Source organism: Danio rerio, chromosome 13 (assembly GCF_052040795.2).
Source record: "Danio rerio strain M-AB ecotype USA chromosome 13, GRCz13ab, whole genome shotgun sequence".
NCBI lineage: Eukaryota > Metazoa > Chordata > Actinopteri > Cypriniformes > Danionidae > Danio > Danio rerio.
Window position 1 is genome coordinate 30,250,592 of NC_141033.1, and position 15,016 is coordinate 30,265,607.

The 15,016-nt window shown below is 34.3% G+C and overlaps 1 protein-coding gene across 49 annotated transcripts in view; it reads right to left on the minus strand.

The window, feature by feature from the left end:
* The window catches only part of rims1a (regulating synaptic membrane exocytosis 1a), a 132,226-nt gene that overhangs the window by 76,752 nt on the left and 40,458 nt on the right, over positions 1-15,016 (minus strand). For 29 of the 49 annotated variants that reach the window (XR_015505999.1, XR_015505998.1, XR_015505996.1 and 26 more), the window contains exons 3-4: positions 9,816-10,029; positions 4,480-4,494 (exon numbers count right to left, since the gene is read on the minus strand). Coding sequence is in view for 33 of the 49 variants with exons in the window: in XM_087279440.1 (XP_087135566.1) it covers positions 4,480-4,494; positions 9,816-10,029 (229 nt within the window). In the remaining 16 variants the exon portion in view is untranslated. Of the gene's footprint in view, positions 1-4,479; positions 4,495-8,912; positions 8,993-9,815; positions 10,030-15,016 lie in introns of those variants that run through there. The other 20 variants (XR_015506000.1, XR_015505997.1, XM_087279441.1 and 17 more) reach the window with 2 other exon arrangements.

The following is a 15,016-nucleotide window of genomic DNA, read 5'->3' on the forward strand; positions in this document are numbered from 1 at the left end:
TCACTTTACCATTTTATTTCTGAAAATCTTAGTGCCACCAATAATATTGTGCCACTGTATACACAGACACTAAAGCTGACAAAATGAATGTTTGGTTTAACTTAAAGTATTTGTGAAATTAAAATGTTTAATGTATGTTTTGCTGTGTACATTGTTATTATTTAGATGAACAATTAATCTGTGCAAGTTAATCCATTGAAATTTTGTTTTGTTTTGTTTTGTTAATCTTCAATAAAGGTCTGACCACTTGCTTCTACATTTACAGTTTTTCTCAGTCGCTTTGGTGCGTTTCTCACAACACCAGTGCATTTCTGCACAACAGTTAATGCATTTCTCAAAACAATTAATACAAACTGCAAAACCTAGTTGATAACCTGCAAAAGCGTGTCACATGCTCAAAATGGATAGTTCATTCCTCAAAAGCAAGTATTCTTGTCAATGAAAGTGTCAGTATTATCAAAATAAAAAGTCCTGACACTATTGTTTATGAACAATATTGTCAAATGGATAAGTCATGTTTTCATTATGACAGTTTACTCTGGACATTTTTTCAATGCAAAAAGTCAGATTTTGGTGAAACTTCCTGAAAAGGCTCAAGACAGTGCTATATACTATTAGCACAGCTATTTGAATACTACAGTAAAGTTAGACATCACTGCATTTAGTGAGGTATTTGAGTACAAGACACCGAATATGTGTTTTTTACGTTTACTGCCTTTGACCGTTGCAATTCTAATTTATTCACAGCATTGTGCAAAAGAATAAATAAACCCTTATTTACAACAAACATAAACTTCCTTTGGGTAGAGCAGTGCACAACTGTAAACTATATTGCAGAACATATTGGAACTGAATCTACAACATACACAGGTCTGTAAATCATTCATGAAACTGTTTAATTTTTAAGACATTTTCAGGAAAATAAAGATTTACATTTTTTTAAAATAAAATTAGCTAGACAGATTTTGACAGCTAGTTCAACATTTTTGTATGTAATGACTCAAGTAATGAAATTAGGACTATTAGTTTTATATGGGATGACTATTCAGCATTCACAAGTTTAGTTAATTTTGACTGACATGACATGATAATGTTATAAATAGCAGAGAGTTGTATGAAAACAATTGATGCTTGTCCAAAAGCATCTTCAATTTGTTGGAAGGAATGAGAAACTGCTACTAGGATGTGCACAAATTGTGTAATTGTTTTGAGAAATGCATTAACTGTTGTGCAAATATAAATTGTGTTGTGAGAAATGCAGCAAAGCGACTGAGAAAAACTGTAAATTGGCGGTGCTTTTCTGCAGACAATAGTTTGACAACTTCAGCCACAATATCCTTGACCACGTCCCTTTTACTGTTAGTTTGCTACATGATGTGCAAAAAGAAAGCCCTGGGCCTACTTAACAATACATTTCAGTTGAAAGTACATCAACAGAACAGAAATAAAAGTCTCTGGCTCTCAGCAAATGTTTGTGACAGAAAACTTATAATATATTAACCAGAATACCTAAATAGGTAGTTGCAGTTTTCCGGTGTAACTATTAAAGAGGAGTGATCAAATCAAATCTACAAAAACAATAGAAGTTAAATATAGGAATTTTTCAATAAATAAAAAAAGACTTCTTCTTAATATTTTGTGTAAATTGTCAGAATTTTTATTGAATTAAAAATAAAAACATTTTAAATGGCTTTGCTGTAACTTCTCATATTAAATGTTCATTATAAATCCTATGAAATACAATCCAAGGATAACAGTTTGTGATAGATGCAATACAGGCTCATTGGAATTTGGAAATTAGCGCTTGCGTCTACATTATTAGCTGCAAAAAACTATTCGAACATACATTTGACTGCAGTTTCTAGGTTAAATGAATGCTATAGGGGCAGTATGATGTTTGAGTTTGAGGCTGGTGATGCAAGGTTCCACAAGAGACAAAAGCAATCTAAAATCAAGATAAAACCATATGAGCCAAGTGTACTTTTCCTAATAGGCCCTGTCCACATGAACATGGATATTTTCATAACCACACTTTTTTGCTACGTGATTCACTGTTTCTCAACATGAAAACTGAGTATCGGGTGACTAAAACCAAAACTTCTGAAAATTCTGGCCAAGGTGAAGATGAAGATTTTTTGAAACTTTGGGTACACTGAAACCGGGGTTTTTGCCTCATGATGTCAGCGTGCACACTGTTTTTTTTGATGATTTATGTGCTTTCTGATTGGCCAACATAGCTTGGGTCACATCAAACATGGAAGTCAAAATGAAGTAATTTCTACAGATTTACGGCAAAAACGTAGCATATTCCACATTGTTCATACGGCAGGATGGTAACCCACATCTTTTCTCACTGCATTGACTTGTGAACCCTGCATAAAAGTCTCATTATATCTGCCTGTTGGTTCAGTGTGCCCTTAAGACAGAGATTTTTTTTAACAAAAGTGTGGAAGACTCTGTTTATAAAAATATCTGTGTATGTGTGGACATGGCCTTACAACTGCATTGAAAGCATTGCTTGAGTTTTGGGAAGGGTTTAGGTCAGTGGTTTGCTAGGTGATCTGTATGTCAAGCACTGCATGTAATAGCAAACATCTAACAAAATGTGTTGGTGCCAATAGCCAATGGTTAACCCCCAGGGGTCTAAGGGTGTTTTGGGGCCATGGAGAACTTTTGACATGCACTGACATTTGTGTTGTTTTCAGTATCTTAAAAACTTATTCATGGCTAAAGTTTAATGACAATGTAAACTGTACAAGCTGGGCTACAATAATACCTAAGCAGCATGTATGTATGTGTTTGTATCAACATATATAGCACCAAGCTGCTCACACCTTTTTAAAGGACATTAAAATTTTAATTAAGAGTTTGATTGGAGATTGAGAGGAGAAAAAAAAAAACAGAATGAAACAGAGTGGTGATGCTTGGATGGGTTAAGAAAAAAAAAGGAAATTGTAAACCTATGTATAATGCTATGCGGGAAAGGAGAATTGTGGCGAAAAAAAGATAAAATAGTGATGAATATATGGAAAGTTTTCAGAATGAAAACAGAAGGATATGTGGAAAAATTGTGGATTTTAAAAATGAGAACATGCTAGAAGAACTTTATATGATTTTAATGACCAAAGCATGTCGAATTTTTTAAAGAAATGAACTGGAAATTGACAAGATTTTAATGTTTTGTGTTTTTTTTTTAATTGTGTTGTAATGTCTTTTAATGAATAAAAATGTTTTTGCAATTTTTTTAATTAAAAAAAGGTGGTCATGGTGACCTGAGCTTGATTTCTTGTCGATCCTTCCCCTCTCTCTGCTCCTTATGATTTCTTGTAAATTCTCTACACTATTCTATCCATTAAAGGTTTAAGACACCTTAAAAAGTTATATAAAACGTGTAACACAATATATATATCCTAAGTAGGTCGTTGCAGTTGTGCAGTGGGTAGCATGATCGCCTCACAGCAAGAAGGTCGCTGGTTCAAGCCTCAGCTGAGTCAGTTGGCATTTCTGAATGGAGCATGTTCTCCCTGTTTTTGCGTGGGTTTCCACTGGGTGCTCCGGTTTACCCCACAAGTTCAAAAACATGCGGTACAGGTGAATTGGGTAAGCTACTGTAAATTGGCCGTAGTGTATGTGAGTGAATGAGTGTGTACGGATGTTTCCCAGTGATGGGTTGCAGCTGGAAGGGCATTCGCTGTGTAAAACATATGCTGGATAAGTTGGCGGTTCATTCCGCTGTGGTGATCCCATATTAATAAAGGGACTAAGCCAAAAAGGTAATGAATGAATATCCTAAGCAAAATATTTGCAAAAATAAATGTAGACAGCCCTCTCAAGTGGATTTGACATCTGAAACATGCAACGAAACATACTCAGTGCAACGCATTTTACAAAAATGTAGGATGAGGTCAGTGAGCCTTGAAGTGGATAAATGAGTGTTTTTTTATTCATTTACACTTTCACATTGCACTATGGGGCCTTGATCTTTGCTCTGACACTGTTTGATGTTAAGAGTGGGACTTTTTGCCATTAGTTGTGCTGCATATGTGTGCATGTACTGTATGTGTATGTGCACAAAAGCTCATGTAAAACACAGTCCTACACATTATGTAGTACATTCACACTCTATTTGCCACAAATCGACTGCTACTGAGGTTAGTGACCTGACCTTATATTTTCAATGTGTAAGCCAAATAATCACCCATTAATGGCAGCAGACCAGCAATAATATGCAATATACATAAGCTCAAATCTTGTTTGTGAAAAAGCGTTATGTGGACAACATACAGTATAAGACAGAAAATAATAAAGACGTTCACGCCACCTAAAGCTGACAAACACAGAAGTACACTGGATGATCACAGCACAGAACAGAAGATTAGACACTGAAGAATAAGTGTGTTTGTGTGTGTGAGTAAGAAAAGTGAAGGAACGAACACTTTTACACTGAACAGTCACATAAAGAGAATAGAAAATGCTAACCACTTTGTCCTCCTTCTTCTCCAGCATCACAGGACCAGCACAGTGACAGAGAGAGAGAGAGAGAGAGAGAGAGAGAGAGAGAGAGATGGTGGGTGGGGGAGAAGAACAAGAGAGAAGTATGAAATGACAATCAGAAGTAAAAACAAGAAACCATTCAGATGCATAATGGAATAATAAGCACAAATAACTGCACTGGAATTAGCTAAATATGTCGGAATACAGTTACAACATATCTTGAAAGGCAGAAATACTTTTCTAAGCACCATTTCTTCACTGGATCTTACAAGTGTGATGTACATTTTGCAGGTGTGTTGCCACCCACAGAGCAAACCTGAGAGGTGCAGCTTTTTGGACTGATATTTACACTCCAGAAATTGTAGCGGAAGGAAAGCTACATCATGGATCACTAAAAACTATAACATGACAATTTGCTTAACACAACTGTGTTAAAACACTAATGTGACTAATATGTGACACACTCATACGGCAGTGATTTTTTGTAATGCTCATAATTTAGATCAGAATTCATAATCATTAGATGATTTTCATGTTCACAATACAATTCACCCATGAATTCTTCATCAGTTGTTTGACACAGTGAAGAAACCAGAGAAAGAGTCACACTGCACAAAACAAAATAGGGATACTGCTGATCCACTGGATGATGAGCACACTGTTGCCTTTTTTCAACTTCCATGTAAACGAGTGTTTAAAAACACCAGCCTACAGCACATTACTGTTTCTAATTGAATTTATTGCATTCATATTAGATTTCAATCGCAGTTCACACATATTTATTGTTAATTTCAGGCTGGCATAAGGCTTTATTAAAGTTTAAAATTTTCATTATATTATATCAGTGAATCATGTCTTAAAGTTACCTCATCTTAATTTACAAGCTTCTGTGTTTAATGTTAGTCCTAAAAAAGACTAAAGAATTCTTTATTAAATCTATATTTAATTTATGTAGTGAGAACTGTGCTGTTATTTTGCTTTCAATTATTCTTTTCCTTTGGATTTGAATGCCTGTAAGCTTAAAGTAAATAATAATTTAAATAATTTGTATGGTTTATATATGTTCTTATCATAAGATTTGTTAAATATCATACTAGGCTTATTTATTACAGGCTCTGCAGGTTTCATCAAGTTAAATTTAAGACATTAAAGACATTTTTTAGACAATTATGATTAAAATGTTAGACTCATAAAAGGCTAAACGCTAAGGAATTTTTCAAATGGCCTGGATGGAATGCCCTAACAAAAAAATTATTGTAATTTTATACATTTAATAATACAATAATAATTTAATAATAAAAAATAAGTATTTTAGATATTTCTTAGTAAAATATATTAAGTATTGTGTAAAAACAAGCAAACTCTACCTGTATCCATACTCTTTTTTTCCAACATAAACAATCTTAAAATTTTTGCATTTTAAAAATGTAATAAACTGAATCTATGCACAATATTCTGTCCAGATCAGCGTCCTCAGCAGTAAATATATAAAGCGCTTTTAAAGAAATGTTATTGTAAGTAATAAAAAAATATATATTAAATCATTATAGTAAATAGAAAGAAATTACCTTTTAAAAAAAAGTTTTATTGAGATGGTTATTGGTGATTGTATGGGTGTTGGCCAGATTTGGTAGCAATACATGAACAAATAAAAGTTAAGACCTGTTTAAAAAAAGATTTAAGACCTACAACACAACATTTCAGTAAATTTAGCACTTTTTAAGGCCTAAAATTTAGATTTTGAGATTTAAGAAATTTTTAAGACTTTAAGATCCTGCGGACACCCTGTATTAGAATACAGGAAAATATGCTTAAAAACAACTAAAAAAAAAGATTGCTGACTCTACATTTGTTTTAATGTTTCATTTAATAAATTAAACAATGCTATCATAATAATTGTACTTGCAAAGTTTCCAAGCTGGGCACTACACTGGATCGAACTGATTGCAATGTCATCGTATTGATGGTAAATTTGCTGAAATGACCCACTCACTATCCTTCAGTTTAGTCTTTGATTTATCAGGGTCGCCACTGTGGAATGAACCATCAATTACTCTGGCATATCCCCTACCAGCCGCAACTGCATGTCTTTGAACTGTGGGTTGAAATTTTCATATGAGGGACAACTTTTTGAGTCTGTTCACTGGGAACCAACTCTAGCTACTCGTAGCAATGGATCTATTAAGTGTATTTCATCGCTTTTAGCTACTGTTTCCAGTCCAGCAGATTGAGTAGGTGTAGCTTTCTATGTTTAACCTACAGGCATCTAGCGACTCCATTATCAAGCCTGCCACTCTCATTAATAGCGCAAGCCAAAGGGCTCTGAGAAACAACATGCGCTCATTTCAGCGAATCTAACCTCAGGGCAGCACCCATCCGCTATACCAGCAGACACTGAGCTGCACTGCATCACAGACGCCATGTCTACTGCCATCCCAGACACTGACAACAGCACCTGAACACACTCCAAACTGACCTGTCTAAGCTTTCTCACACCCAGGATCAGGTTTAAACCACACGGCTCAAACCTAAACCTTATCAGATGACAGTTTTACAGTAAAATCAGTAAATATATTTATTGTAGTCTAATAAGGCAGGGGACAACAATCAGACCTACAGCACAGGACGCTGGAAAAAAAGGAACCAGATCATGTTCTGGTTAGAAAATGTACTTATTCGCAAACTGCATTTTTGAAATTTATTTAAAATGTAACTGATAGCAACACACAGTTTAACGAATAACAATAATCAATAAATGGTAGATATATGAAATTCATTTCACAATAAGATCCATTCGTTAATAAGATTAGTAAATACATTAACTAACATTGAGAAATACTGTTTCTTACAGTATTAAATCAATCATTGGTCACATTACATTAGATATTTACAGTACAAACGCTTTATTAAAATCCACGTGTTTGTTAATGATAACATGAATGTTAATTAAGGTTGATAAATGCTTTAGAATTGTTTCTCATGATAACCAATGTACTATAGTAATGTAGAAACAGAACTGTACTAACAATCAACAATATTTTTCTTTCTATTCATTTAAACACTCATTCAATAATTACTTTTGCTTTGGCTTAGTCCCTTACTCACCACAGCGGAATGAATCTCCTCATTTAAACACTCAAAATAATAATTATAATCAAAAGTATAATTAGAATTGTGATAACTGAAATTAAATTAAAATGCATACTAATTTTAAGTTTTGATAAAAATTACAGTTGCAAGTGTTATAGACGCTTTTCACATTTTCGGGTTTCTCAGCAGCAGAAGTCGTCATGGTTGGGTAAACTTAGACCGCTGTTGTGTACAACAAATATATATTTTTTAAATCCTATTTGATGAAATAATAAAAATAAAACTCCACGATGGTGTTTTCAAGACTTTCAGAAAAATATTGCATGGTACTGATGACGGCAGCCAGAGGAGAGAATAACATCAAATTTACTTTCAGACCCATATACGCTGCATAAGAAACACGTTGCATAAGTGGTGAAATGTGTCTTAACAGTCTTGTGAAAAGAGCCTATCAAATTCTATGCATTTTTTTAAAGACTAAGAAAAGCTTAAATGAGCATTTGGATGATGAAGAATTTTTTAAAAGAAATAAGGGAAGTTTTCGCATACAGTTACATATTTATAGATTTGAAATAACCAACAACGATAAAATTTTATACAAATAGCCAATTTTGTGCCAATATTTTTAAGACTTGCTTAGAAAAAAGTAACTATTTAAAAAAATGCATTCAAATAACTAATATTGTGTTTCCAATTTTAAAGTCTTATTTAATTTAACATTTCCTTATAACCCCCAAATTTTGATGTTTAATAAATAAATAAATAAATAAATAAATAAATGTTTATGTAAGGGTGCTTTCACATCTGTGGTTCAGTTCATTTGGTCTGAACCAAGGGCAACAAATAATACACTGTGGCATTTTTCTGCCATTTTTGGGTCCTTTTCACACCACACTGATTGCTTTGGTCTGAATCAGTTGAAAAGAACCAAAATGCAGTCATCTGACAAAACCAGACAAAACCCATATCCTACATTGTCCAGGCGTTGAACATATTTCCTAAACTAATTTTCGATTGGTCAGAATTAACGTGTGGGAAAGAGTCAATGGAACTCCCGCAAGTTGACTGCGCTGGTTGATTGTATCCCTGGTCTAATACTACATGTACGTATGTAGTTTGTATACATCACTTTAGATAAACTACATTTCGAGAATGAAACGCGGGTGTGGCTGGAAACAATGAAACAATAAAACAATGTTTTAACGCATTGCAACGGGCAAAGGCACATCACAAGTCATTTCAGGAGGAGGCGTGAATTAATTTAGCTAAACTGCGACATGGTCATCTTTCGGAAATATTACCAATGATCCATCAGGTAATGTTTTTACCTTTCTCTCCCTCTCTCTGTTTAAAAATTGTTGGTAAAGCGCTGTCAACAAATCTTTTTCCTCCACATCCCATAATGCACAGCACATCGGAGTACAGCAGCTGGATTAGTCCAAAAAGGTGCAGTACTTTTTGCGGTTGGGTCTGTTCTAGTTTGGATCATGTTCTCACCCCAAATGAACGAGTGCGAATTAAATAAGGCAGGTGTGAAAACAAGTTATACCAAATTTTAATAACATATTAAAAAGTGGTGAAATATTATCCATAATCCACTGACTGAATATTAGAAACAAAATAAAACATAAACAAACAAACTAACTAAATAACTAACTAACTGTACTGTAGCATTGACCAACACAAACTTTCCTGATTTATTCGCCAGTTGCAAGTATCCCAAAACTATTTTTGAACAATAGTTGCAGCACAAAAAGCCTTCATTGTGTTGCTCTTAAAGCCTATATAGTACATATTTACTCCAAATGAATACATCAATAACTGAATCTGTGTTAATAATTACATTCACCCCCATGTCCACCCCACTGCCCTCATTGCCTATTCCAGTTCCTCTAAAGCTCTCCTTCTGTTGATTCTACACTGTACTCATTACCACCAAACACTAATTAGCGCTCTGGACTGGGTGAAAGGAACAGAAAGCGTAGGTAAATATCACACTCCAGGAGGTGATCCACCAATTCAGGTGCTCCCCTTTGCGTGGTACGGCTGCCCCTGTGGAGACCCAGCGGCAACTTGGGCATCGCAGCATGGGTGAGCGGCGACCCCCCGCGGGCAGTAGCGTCATCTCCTCTGACTAATGCCCAATTAACCTTTCGCTCGCCTTTTCTCCTGTCCCTGTTTAAATGTGCACAGATGCAGCTCTAGACACAGAGGACGGAGGAGGTACTCACGTTATTGGAGCGCAGAGAGACCCGTCCTCCGCACCGGGCACAGAACTTAGTCTGGCAGTAGGAGCACAGGTTTCCGCAGCCGTCAGCAAACTTGGTCTTGTGGCAGATGCCACAGGTGGGGGCGTCATCCTTGTGTTGGCCCTGCTGCCTCTGCTGGGGCTCCGGGCCAGTCCGCCTCACCTGCTCCTTGTAGTTGGCAAACTGCTGGTGCAAACTGGGAGGATGAGAGAGAGATGAAGAACAGCAGAATTTAGGCTCAAATTTAACAGTGGACAGTTTAACGTTTTTAGCTTGTCTTTTAATTATAAAATTATACAAATAATGATAAATCAGGGACTAAGCTATTGAGCTTGCCGTTTAACATCTTTTTTATTTTATTTAATTTTTTCAAATGTCACTTGTAAATAACAATGTAGCTTAATAATTACCCTAATTTTATCCCTCAAGTGGAATTCACTAACCCCTTGTATTTTATATGACCCAATAGTCTCTGCTTTGTAGTAATGTACTTTCAAATAGTATTTTTAACATAGTAATTGCTTTATCATAGTAATCTCATAGTAATTCCTCCATTTACCTTCAGATTTTATTGTCAACTTAAAAATCAATCAACTAAACGGAAATAAATCCGTAAATTAACAACTTTCCATGTATTTAGATTCATTATTATGATTATTATTTATTATTATTATTATTATTATTATTATTATTATTATTATTATTATGCTTTAAAACTGCATTTCGGGATCTTGATCACTCCTCTTCAACTTTTTATGTTGAAAAGTGACTTGTATTGTCGTTTTTAATAGTTTTAAATGATATATTGTCTGTATTGTTGTAGTACATTACAATAAAAAACCTGGCAATATAATCAAAAATAGACAGAGCAGAGGTCCATATCCAATAATGTAATTCATAAAATAAACAGAATGAAATGTAAATCATGAAATACAGAACTTGGTAATTACCAGATATTTTTACAGTGTACAATAAGGTAATCAATTTTAACATTTGATGGTTTCATTTTACCATCAATAACATTTTCAGTAAATAATGCCACGGGTTAGAAATTTCACTTTTAAATTTAGACATTTTAATCGATAACCCCTTATTTGCAACATTATACATTCAAATATAACAATATAGATTATGAACCCTCAATTCTTTAACCTCAACTTACCTTCTGATTTGACATTTTCAATTTTAACATGCAGTTGAAGTCAGAATTATTAGCCCCCCTGAATTATTAGTCCCATTATTAATTTTTCCCCCCAATTTCTGCTTAATGGAGAGAAAATCTTTTCAACACATTTCTAAACATAATAGTTTTAATAACTCATTTATAATAACTGATTTATTTTATCTTTGCCATGATGACAGCAAATAATATATATTTTTCAAGACACTTCTACACAGCCTAAAGTGACATTTAAAGGCTTAACTAGGTTAATTAGGTGAACTGGGCAAGTTAGGATAATTAGGAAAATTATTATATAACGACTGTTTGTTCTGTAGACTTTTTGAAAAAAAAAAAATAGAAGGGGCTTAAAATTTTGAGCATAAAATGTTTTTTTTTTAATTTATTAAAACTGCTTTTATCCTGGCCAAAATAAAACAAATACTTTCACTTAAAATATATATAAGAAAATATATTATCAGACATACTGTGAACATTTCCTTGCTCTGTTAAACATCATTTAGGATATATATATATAATTCAAAAGGGGCTAATAATTCTGACTTCAACTGTATTTTTCCCCTTAACAATTTACATTTAAATATAACAAAAGTACCAAGTGTTTTAACATTTTTCAGCAAATGTATGATTTCTACCTTGTTACCTTCAGATTTCACTGCCAGCTTCTACATATTAGGCATGTAAAATACATCAATTTTTACAAGTTTTACAATAATTATCCTGCTGATCCACCACTATTAACATTTTATAAACACATTAAATATAACCCCTTTATTATAAAAGCTAATTTTACATTAGCTTATAGACCCCAACTTTTAACCTTTTTCAATGAATAAATAAATTTAAAATACAATTATTTTGAATAATTTTGATATTAACATTTAAAAAAAAAAACAAGTTAACAACCACCTCCCATTTTAACATTTTACATGTATATTACACTTTTTTGTTTATCTAATACCCCAAGTTTAGTATTATTATATATGCTATTTACATGATTGACTGTTTTTGCTTATGACAATATTTTCAATTCTTGTTTATGTTTTGACCCAAAAGCCAACAGTAATGTTTATTATGCCCAGTTTCCAATTGTCCAGTTACCACAGTATTTTGAACTGTAAGTATTAGAATTTTTCTTTTAAATCCATTACACAAAACATAATCAAACTAACATACAAAATCCTAAATGCAACTTGAATGTGCGTTTACTGTGAGAGTACAATATGTTGCAGATAACCACTCGGTTATTATTAATCTAAGTGACTGAAGACAATGTTGGCATATTTCAAAATATAGTCATACAAAATTTACACAGAACCAGCTATACACATCCAATCTCAAAGTAACCAAGTACACCACAATGATCACTCCAGCTTCAGCTCACTTCTTTCCAACCTGTGGGGTCATCCTAAACAATCAATCACAGATTGCATAAACACCTTCCAAAAAAGAAAATCCAACAAAATGATTAACTCGAGATCGTTCTTAAGTTACATGACACCTACAACTCAGCCCAATCTAAACATCTGTCCAGAGCTTTACTTACCCTAAAGAGGTCTTCCTCACAGACTCCTCCGCCATGACGATGCCATATGACGTATATTACAATAAGCAACCTACATAGAGAGTTAAAAGCATATGCTATATGGAATGTAATCAACGTGCGACCAGCCATGCAGAACGTGTCCCGGTGAAAGACAAGGAGATGATTTGAACACCTGCCCTCATCCCTAACCCGGGTCTCCCTCCCCCTGTGCACCCCTACAGTCACCAGCAAACATGTCCTGCGTGTCAAAGAGACACTCAAACAACAAGCTCCAGCACTGAAGCAACAAGTTCATTATTAGTTCCAAGAGAAAGAGTGTTGAGGTTTCTTTAAGGGGGTTTCAGATGTTGATCTTTCACAGCAAATAATACTAAACAGAGTTCAGTTTGGTATTACACTTTAATGTATTCATTGGGGTAATTCAATTTTGGTAATACAGAGAGCAACATTTATCCATCTATCTGTAGGATGGATTTTACTCAGACTTACTGTAAATGTGCCCTGTAATAAAACAACGAGAACTCTGGAATCTAAAGAAAAAAGCCCATAGACTTTCACACATTTTTGCCCTCTTTCCTGAACTTTCCTTCCCCTCTAGTATTGATAAATACTCAGGTGGGACTAGTAACAAGGTTTTGTTCACTATCTTTGATAGATTTGGATTAAATCCCAACAGATGAGTAAATCTTTAAGTCACTGGTTAACTTTAACAATCGAACCATTTATTGCTCTTATAGGGTATTTAAAGAGAAGGATGAAACATCTCGGGGTCGCAAGTCTGTATCCAGACGGGCCCATAGTGAAAAGCTCTCAAGCTTAACACTATGTATAATTTGGGCTTATCTATATTCAAAAAATTCATCTTTGATAAGTAAATTATGTTGTGCATTGACTTCCAAATTGGTGTTATTGTGTGACCCTGTTATTGTAAATTGTCCGTAGTGTATGAGTGTGTGTGAATGTGTGTGTGAATGTTTCCCAGAGGTGGGAATAAGTTGGCAGTTCATTCTGCTGTGAATAATAAAGGGACTAAGCTGACAAGAAAACGAATGAAGGAACTTTTCACTGTACTGAGCAGTGTGGCATGGCAGCATAAAGATCTGCTGCGCAGATCCATCAAAATATGTCTTGTAGCAGTGCACGCTGGTTAGAAATTTTGTCTGGATTGATGATTCACCGATGCCACATGACTGTCACATGTGGCATCAAAGTACCGCAACAGTGCTCCGAAATCAGACAACTGTTTCAGCCTGTGCAGCATCTTAAGTGTGACTGCTGGAGCTGAGATAACAACACGAATATTAGACAATTAGCTGTAATTGAGTTCACATCATGACAACGACCACGTGTTTTTGGGGTTTATTATTGGACAAATTCCATCTCACAAATTTCAAAACACAACAAATTATTTTATTAAATATAAAATATATGATTAAAATATTTTATCTTATGTCAAGCCATTTATGCAGAAATGTTAAAAGTGACATTGATGTACCTGCTCTTTCTGGGAAATTTCTACTTAAAGTGTAGCTCATTTATGTTGGTCCTTTTGTTCAATCTTTTTGGATTAAAGTGCTTTTATAAAAAAAAAAAATTTTATTATCCCAAATAACCCTATTCGTGGATATTTATTTCCTTTTTATGTTCTCTCTTGTTTCCCCCTTATTTCTCATGTGTTTGTTATGTAGGCTACTTAAAATTAATTTATAATTCCCATATTGTTTAAAAATGAACTTGTAGAGACTGCATTATGTTTTATTTGTACTGTAAATCTTTGTTGTTATTGGAATAAATAAATAAATAAATAAATGATCACGCCATGTGATCGGTCATCATGACTCCCACAAATTTGAGCCCCGAATTGTTTGGCCTGAAGGCTGCGTTTTCAACTCCACTCCCACCTGCGCTCGGCTAATCTCATTGACAACCAGCTGTAGCTTTGCTTCATGTTGAACGCACCTATGTGCAAAAAATAAAAAATAAAAAAATACAACATAATATGAAATGATAGAATTTTAATTTTTACCATGTATTTCGTCATATTGACATGCCCTATTATTGGTAAATCGTAACATCATACTTTCTAATAACGTCAAATGGGATCTAAAATCTCACAAAATTAAGCACAGCTCGTTAGCTCTTCCATGTTTAAAAATGAAGATGCAACATTCTCCTTTCAAACATCCACATCTCAATGACCTTTAGCTCCAGCATCTAACATTAACTATGCAGCACCAAGATGAAATTGAGCATCTCTAGACTACAAAAAAAGACCTTTCAGCACTTTATGAAAAACACGAGAAACAGAGACAAACATTGAGCTTGGCACTGCAAAAGAACATATGAAAGTGCTTTGTACTCTGAGCAGGAAATGATATTCAGGAAAGCAGCCCAGGCTTGCCATAATTGAGACAGCACATAAAACAAAGACCCATAAGTGAAGCGCAAGGTTATACG